Here is a 9,249-nt window from a genome sequence, read left to right on the forward strand (position 1 = left end):
ATCATTTGTAAAGTCGAACGTTACTCCCAACAATGATCTCTAAGTCGATATCCACACGTCTTATTTAAAGGATCATGTCGTTATTATCCTCGACCAATCATTTGTAAAGTCGAACGTTACTCCCAACAATGATCTCTGAGTCGATATCCACACGTCTTAATTAAAGGATCATGTTGTTATTATCCTCGACCAATCATTTGTTAAGTCGAACGTTACTCCCAACAATGATTTCTAATTCGATATCCACACGTCTTAATTAAAGGATCATGTCGTTATTATCCTCGACCAATCATTTGTAAAGTCGAACGTTACTCCCAACAATGATCTCTAAGTCGATATCCACACGTCTTAATTAAAGAATCATGTCGTTATTATCCTCGACCAATCATTTGTAAAGTCGAACGTTACTCCCAACAATGATCTCTAAGTCGATATCCACACGTCTTAATTAAAGGATCATGTTGTTATTATCCTCGACCAATCATTTGTTAAGTCGAACGTTACTCCCAACAATGATCTCCAGTTTGCTATCCAAACGTATTAAATACAGAATTTTACTTGGCACTCGTGTCGTTATTTTCCTCCCGAGTTAAAGATATGTAGTATCCTAATAGAACGTCACTAATTAATACAACAAAACAGTAATTTGAATGGAATAACTGGTCCTTATAATTTTAAAAGGAATCTGTTTCTTTACTCGTAATTCGAAAGGCGTTTTTCCCTTTTGTACTGATAAAAATATTGATTAAGAAAGAAAGAACAAGATCTTTTTGGGGGACCGATATTTAGATTGGTTGAGTAGGTTTTCATAATTTTGTGGCAGATGGAACTATCGTTTTCAAACAAATTCCAATAAGGAGGATGGCACCTTTTGAACTACCCAAAGTGGACAATGAAATATCATATCAAAACATGTGACTATCTAAGAAGTTCTTAACAATCCCCGTTTAGAAAAACTATTGACCTGAGCATTGAAACATTCTTTCACGATGTACACTTACTGTGCTGCATTATAAAACACTGTGTACTTCGTAGCTTAGACTGTAAGCTTGCTGAGATGAACTATAAAAAAACTTATACCTGTAGTCTAAACTGTATAAAAAGTACTGAGTTCTAGAAAGTAATGTTATATGCAACGTAGATTGAACATGCAGCTACTAATCCGAATAAGGAAAGGCTACTTATACTGTTGACTGGGCAATACAAACTAATTGACCCGAACAGTCAAATGTCATGCACATCGTAGATTGACATATATAAATTTTCCGAAGAGAAAAAAAAACGTTACACTTCACATTGTAAATTAGTCTGTATAATCGTACTGCGCTGAACAATAAAAGACTGCATACTTTATAAAGTATCCAATATTATCTGTTAAAATGAACAATAAAACATTGTAGACAGGAGCTTGTAAGGTTACTGAGATGAACAATGAAACTATGAATATTGTATGGTATACATTATTGACTATAATGTACATATTTATTTGTATTCGTTATTGGTTCTCTCTTTTGAATATGCCATTTGAAATATTCCTTGGTGTAGGTAATCTATGGATTAAGGGATACTGCACTAGAACCCTTTGTCTGACTTGAAAGTTCAGTTTAACATAATTCTTGCTGTCCTTGTCCTGTTTCGGCGTATTTTGGAAAGACTCTCCATCCAACAGTCAGTTGAAGCTGAGAAGTAAAACTGGCCAATTGGTAATAAAGGTATCTGTGAATAAGTTGAAGCTGAGAAGTAAAACTGGCCATTTGGTAATAAAGGTATTTGTCAATAAGTTGAAGCTGAGAGATAAAACTGGCCAATTGGTAATAAAGGTATTTGTCAATAAAAGATTTGCTTTATTTGGTTACTTGCATTAGCTTGCTTTCCTTCGCTGTCTGTGTTTATTTTCTAAATAACATTTCTGAAATATGAATTATATACTAGATCAGTCTTTTTCAAACTCTTTTGTTTGTGGACCACCTGAATTATTATTATTATTGCGACGGACTACAGTGGGATCTGTACACTATGCTGCTGTTTTCTTTCCATAATTATGGAACCTTGCTACACTACAGTGGGATCTGTACACTATGCTGCTGTTTTCTTTCCATAATTATGGAACCTTGCCACACTACAGTGGGATCCGTACACTATGCTGCTGTTTCCTTTCCATAATTATGGAACCTTGCTACACTACAGTGGGATCTGTACACTATGCTGCTGTTTCCTTTCCATAATTATGGAACCTTGCTACACTACAGTGGGATCTGTACACTATGCTGCTGTTTCCTTTCCATAATTATGGAACCTTGCTACGAACCACTGATTGAGAACCGCTAGACTAGATCATATAAACCAATTGAACTGAACATTGAAACTTTAGGTATGTTGTAAAATAGGGTAATGGCTTCCAACCAGCAGCCTGTAGTTAACATTTTATTAGCCAATCAAAATGAGCAATATATATATATATTAATTTCGAAAAATAGGTTAATTTAAATGAAATCAAGGTTTTTGATTGTATTGTGCTTTATGTAACTTTGTGTAAGTAATGGTGTGCAAAAATTTTACGTGTGGTTGTATCAGCTCCCAATAAAAAAAAAGTTGGGAACTACCAAATTAGACAAAAAAAAATATTAATAATGTGTACATTGTTGATTAGATTTAATACACTTACCGAGAAGAACAATAAAAGAATGTGTACAGTATTGGTTATCCCTTTTTTTCTTACTGAGCTGAACGATGAAGGGTTACTGATCGGCTAGACTGGAGTATGTACAGTGTAATATGTTCTACATTATGGTGTCTGTTGAAACCAAACGACACTTAGAAGGATTTAAATATGGCATTATAGATGAATGATGAAGGTCGACTACATAGAAGTATTGGAACGTTCAGAAACAAAAAGACAACCACTGGGCTTCTATAGAAAACGGAAGATGCCATACTTTGGGCATATAATCAGGGCCGAGGAAAAGTGAGCAGAGATACTCAAGGGTAAAGTTGCAAGAAGAACGAGAGGCAAAAAAAAAGACTAATTCTGCTCGATGACATTAGAAAATGGATTGGAAATGAAAAGCTTGAGTTGGAAAGGTTGTGGCAGACAACGAGGAGTAGAGAACCATAATTGTCGACAATCAAAATTGGGATGAACACCTTAATTGGTTGATATATTATATTAAATGATGATGGTTAACAGTAACCTACCAAGTTGACCAATGAAAGATTGCTTGCTCTATATATATATTTACCGAGGTGAAAGATGTTGTATCCCATCTCCCTTTCTTGACATATATCCCGAAGATTTCGCTACGTGCTGCGGTAACATGGGTCCCATTTCCTCTATTTCCGACTGTCTGTAGTGGTTGGTTGTGGATTCTTTTACTTGGCCATCCTGAAGTAGGAAGGAAGAAAGGATTATGAACATTGAGAAGAGATAGGCAATTTTATCAGGGCCGTATTTCCCATTAGGCCTAGGCCTCAAAACTTTTAAGGAGACCACGCGAGCGAAGCGTGGATGGACAATGTTTTAAAAATGTATAGCTTTGATTTGGGAAAAATATACAGATGAAAGAAAAGAAAAGACAAACAAATAAATAGTAGTATTTCATTTCTTTTTTTCGGCTTCACGCTTCCTTCTACAATATATATCGAGTTTATCTTTGTTTATAGGTAAGAACAGAGACTACAATCTTTCTTAAAGGAAATTGATAAAACATTCCTTTCCGATACTTCACTGTAAATGTCAATCTTTCCAAGATTTAAGCTTTAATTAAAATATTCCACAAAAAATCTACATAAAATGATTTTACGCACATCAGCATATTCTAAAACACAGCTCCCACCCCAGTGACACAGCGGTATGTCTGCGGAGCACAGACAACCCACTGTGTAGCTTTGTGCTTAATTACAAGCAATAACTAAAACACAGTATAAACATTGTTATAACTAAAATACATTAAATTACTAGTTTACTTACTATTTAAAAGCAATAAGATAAAAATTTCAATTAAAGTTGAATCGTTTAAATAAAGACATTGTTCTGCTTACAATAAACAATCGTTTAATTTAAAAAAGTAAAATGTACAAAAATAACATTTTCAAACACAAATTAAGAATCCACTTGTGTACTGTAGTTTGAAACTGATGGTTTGATGGGGCTGGAGCGCCACCTCTGTATTTTTTGTGATTAAAATAATTGCACATAATTGTAATTTATATTGTATTCTATAAGATTGAAAATGTATGTTTATAAGCTACAGATAATATATTAATTGTATTTTTATGACTCAGATATGCCAGTTAATGATATATATATTCTATAATTGAGGAAAACAAGACAACTGTATTTGTGAATCGTACAGCATAACAGAAATTTGTTTTTTTAATTTCGCGCAAAGCTACACGAGGGCTATCTGCGCTAGATGTCCCTTATTTAGCACTGTAATACTAGAGGGAAGGCAGCTAGTCATCATCACCCACCGCCAACTCTTGGGCTACTCTTTTACCAACGAATAGTGGGATTGAACGTCACGTTATAACCCCCCCCCCCCACACACACACACACACGCGGCTAGAAAGGGCTAGCATGTTTGGTGTGACGGGATTCGAACCCGCAACCCTCAGATTGCGGGTCGAGCGCCCTAACCACATGGCTATGCCGAGCCCCAGTAAATTTTAATATTGAAAGTCATGTAGGGATGATCTACGTATTGCTGTGTGTATCATCCCTATATTCTTTTTAGCACTGCCATCCCTACATAATTTTACATTTACAAAATGTTTTTTATCACTTGTTTTGTGACGTTTCTTCCCCTGACTGAAAGTTAGTATATTCTCTGAATGTGTGTAATAAAACGTAATATTATGTGCATTGATTTTTTTTTACTTCTTACATAATATTGGGGTTTGGCTCTCCTAATGACACCGATTGTATAGTGTACAAAGCATTGAGTATTATTCATGTCATAGTCATCATTGGCTGGTTATTCCTGTTTCACCCTGTACTTAAGCTTTTTGAAGAAACACCAAATTTATGTAACAAAGCTGACTTTAAGGGGTACGCTAGAAGTAACATTTTTTTTAAAAAACATCACTACTAGTTATTACGAACGACTAAGCGATAACATTGCCCAGAAACACTTAAAGAGTGGATTTAGGTTCAAACTGACGTTAGTGATAAAGTAGTTGTAGAGTTATCTCTACTGAAACAATAAGAAGAAGATGAACAATTTGGTGGGTTGGTCACTTTCTGATTTGGTATCTTAGCGATGGTTTCTTCCCCTTTTGGAGATTGTTGGGTAGAGAAACAAACGAAAATGAGTGGCAATCATCTTTTAAAAGAAAACTTTCTGTCACTGTTGATTTGTAGCGTGCATATTTGTAATGTACCATATTGAGTACCTTGGCCATCCCTATATATAGTCTACCGACTCTATGATGAGGAGGCTGTGTTCTACAACATTTGATGCACAGGAGTGTATGTATTAGCAATTGGGCAGAGTATCTGCACTTCAAATACATTACAACAAAACAGTAATGGCATGAATGATTGGTTCTAGTGACAAGGTATTCACGATGTGTTACTGTGGTATGTAAGTAATTCAGTTCTGGCTTAGACTGGATGCTAAACAAGATGAGCTATGTGATGCGGTGGTGCATGTAAACACATTGGTCATGTTGAAACACTAGGGAGTCTTTGGAACTGATTCCGTCAGAAAATGTTCATGAGGAGGAAACTCTTGCAATACATATCTGTCGCTCATGAAGTTTTAGATTAGGAGCAGTGTTGGTGACTGGCTGAGACACTGTCTTTAGCCTCCTTGTCATTATGGTTGGGATTAAGTGCATGACAAGCAGTTAGGATAGTCAACTGATTGATTTGCAACCCCTAACTTTCGGAGTTATCAAGCAATATTGAGTTGCAAGAAATTGGTTTAACATAATGCAGAAATTGCTGAATCTGCTTAGTGAGTTAAAATAGCATTTATATAAAGCAGTTTATGCAAAATTCACTAGATAAACACAGTTGAGATAGACAGAGTCATCATATAATCTCCTAAGACACTGACAGTAGGTTTCAACTTTGATGATTACTGGGAATTGACATATCATTCAGTTGAAAGGACTTTCTAATCCTTGTCTGTCAAGTGCTCAGGTGAAAATGTGTAATGCATGTTGGCAAACCTTTGTCAGTAGAAAATTTTGAGCATTGTCGATCATTGCAAGTTGGTGGATGTGACACTGTGTTTAATCTTAATACATGATCGTACCTGTGAATCTGGTTAGTCTATACTAGTGTTTCTAAAGTACAGTAATGGAATTATGTTCTGATACGGAATGAGAAGTTGACATGAAATATAAGAACCTTGGTGGAATATGCATCATTTTGCTAGATGGTTGTTCAAGCTATTTTTGTGCTCCTCTTGGATAATTTTCTGACCCCTAGATGGCAGCATCATAGAGACAGTGAAGTAATTTTTCTGTTGACCATGGTATTTCTTCTACATTAAACCTTGTGTGATCAAGATGATGAATATAACAATAATGACCATTTCTATTGGTTCCTGACTAATTACATTCAATAATAAACCATTTCTATTGGTTCCTGACTGTAATTACATTCAATAATGATAATTTCCATTGGTTTCTGACTGTAATGACATTTATTTGTGAAACACACGAGCTGGCGTTGTTTTGGTTCAATAGATAAGGCCTGGAAGTCACTCAAGCTTGTGGGAAGATCGACCATCAATCGTTATGATTGTCATAGCATTGAGGTTGCCTCTAAACAGTGGTGTCAGTCTCTGAAAAAAATATTTAGGTTGATATGTAATATTGAGATGGTTATGCATGTATGCCAGTACATATTTATCCTACATCATGTGTGATTGGTATGCATATATTTAGTTATGTGCCCAAGATCCCAGTTTTTCAAGAATTTCATTTGGTTATCGAGGTACGTGTGTTTGGTAAAGGCTGCAGTAATTAGCTTAGACCACACTGAGAGGTGGCTCGTGGTGCAGCAGTAATTAGTTTAGACCACACTGAGAGGTGGCTCGTGGTGCAGCAGTAATTAGCTTAGACCACACTAAGAGGTGGCTCGTGGTGCAGCAGTAATTAGCTTAGACCACACTGAGAGGTGGCTCGTGGTGCAGCAGTAATTAGCTTAGACCACACTGAGAAGTGGCTCGTGGTGCATTCTTAATAATGGCAAAGAATATGTCCTAAACTCAAATAATCATAACCGTGTGGTTTTCATAAAAGATAGACGATCTGCCAAGCTAGAAACATGATGGATCCGCTGTTTCCAAAGGAATATCTTGCAGTTATAGCATTTAAAATATTCATAGCTTCTGAAACATCATAAAGTGAAAATCACGATTTTTGGTTCATTCAGCGGTATTGTCTACGGATTTACACTGCTAGAAACCTTGGTGGGCAGAGCACAGATAGCCCATTGTGTAGCTTTGTGCTTAACTACAAACAAACAGAATGAATGAAAGGAAATCTTCTCTCCAGTTTCCATATAAATTTGATTAAGAAATGAGATTGATTAAACAATTTTCCGAACATTGCAAATTTTAACTTGATATTATTTAACATGGCCAGGTGGTTAGGGCGCTCGACTCGTAATCTGAGGGTCGCGGGTTCGAATCCCAGTCGCTCCAAACATGCCAACCTCCGCCTTTGCCTGGTCCCAAGTCCAGGATGAGAAAGGAGGAGGGTTGGGCGCGGGGCTAGCAACTCCACCCCGTAAAAACCAACCTGCTACAAGAAACTGCAACAAAAACTTTCCGTTGGTGAGGTGTTGTTACGGCCCTATGCTCCACTGGGAGTTTACAGGAATAGATACTATTATTTAACAAGGTAGTTGATGTACACAAACTATGTGATATTAAAATACAGTTTCTTTGTTGCTACATAAATGTGATTACGGATTTATTTATGAAATCGGGAATGATTTTAATTAATAACCTCGTTTCAGAATACAAATTAGTGTTACAAACAAACAAGTTATGAAAGTCTTCAAAATTAGATGCACCGGCCACACTCTTGTGAACTAACTGGTTGGATTTTGCTTTTGTTTATTTGTTAAGCACAAAGCTATACAATGGGCTATCTGTGCTCTGCCCACCATGGGTATCAAAACCTGTTTTTTTGCGATACGAGTCCGAAGACTTACCGCTGAGCCACTCGGTGTGGGGGTGGGGGCAAAGGCGAACCAGTTAGTAGTTCTTTCCATGTGTGGGATGGTTGTACCGGTAAAAACCATTGTTGGATGTGAATATGGTCAAGAGTTTGATATAACAACAGTGGAATGATAAACAGAAACACTTATTCTACGTCACGATGGTTGTCTTATCTCACAATAAATGGTTGGGTCATTGCTTGGTTGGCTGTGGCATTTACCTTTACATTGCTCATTGAGCTTCTAACGAGCTGAGTTGATTCAAAGATTCAATCCTCACTTTTGCTATAAAAGGCAGTGATTCTTGGCCATTGGTTATTTTGATTATTTCATCGTCTATCATATCCAGGAAACTTGACCTTTGTTCTAAACAAACATTGAATAATTTCTACCCGATAATGAGAAATAAGCTTCCCTGATTTTAGTGACTGCAGGAAAATTGCTCCAAGATAGAATGAAAAAATGTACCCGGTATCCAAGACTAGTTGTCACAGAGAGTAATCCTAATATCTCAGTGCTTTGAGCCCTGAATAGTGATGGGATGTCTATGACAACGCCAGTCACCGTAGTCCAGGAAAACAACTACATCATTGACACTCTCAGCTATAATATCAATCAGTGACTCTTCAGTCACTGAGACCTATGCTCAATACAGATTGTTTCTTTATTGAATTTCGCGTGAAGTTACTCGAAGGCCATCTGTGCTAGCCGTTTCTAATTTATGAGTGATAAACTAGAGGGAAGGCGACTAGTCAACAACACCCACCACCAATTCTTGGGCTACTCTTTACTAATGAATAGTGGGATTGACCATTACATTATAATTCTCCCACAGCTGAAAGGGCGAGCATGTTCGATGGTGTAATTATAACCCGCGACCCACAGATTGTGATTCGAGTGCCCTAACTAAAAGGCCTTGGTCAAGACTGTAATGAAGAAGACAGCCACTGCCCAGTAAAATGATGATCCAGGTCCGGTCAAGAAAAAAAGTAAGTTAATCTCTCATAAACAACACGATCATCTTATTCCCAACGCAAATAAAGTGTTTCTGTATCTTAAAAAGGATAGAC

General features: G+C 36.7%; 1 protein-coding gene across 1 annotated transcript in view; it reads right to left on the reverse strand.

Moving 5' to 3' along the window:
• Nucleotides 1-9,249, reverse strand: part of LOC106463063 — a 63,892-nt gene that overhangs the window by 10,929 nt on the left and 43,714 nt on the right. Inside the window, exon 6 of the mRNA XM_022390472.1 lies at nt 3,240-3,382. Coding sequence (XP_022246180.1) covers nt 3,240-3,382 — 143 coding nt within the window. The remainder of the gene's footprint in view (nt 1-3,239; nt 3,383-9,249) is intronic.

This window comes from Limulus polyphemus, unplaced genomic scaffold, assembly GCF_000517525.1.
Source record: "Limulus polyphemus unplaced genomic scaffold, Limulus_polyphemus-2.1.2 Scaffold1315, whole genome shotgun sequence".
In the NCBI taxonomy this organism is placed as follows: Eukaryota; Metazoa; Arthropoda; class Merostomata; order Xiphosura; family Limulidae; genus Limulus; species Limulus polyphemus.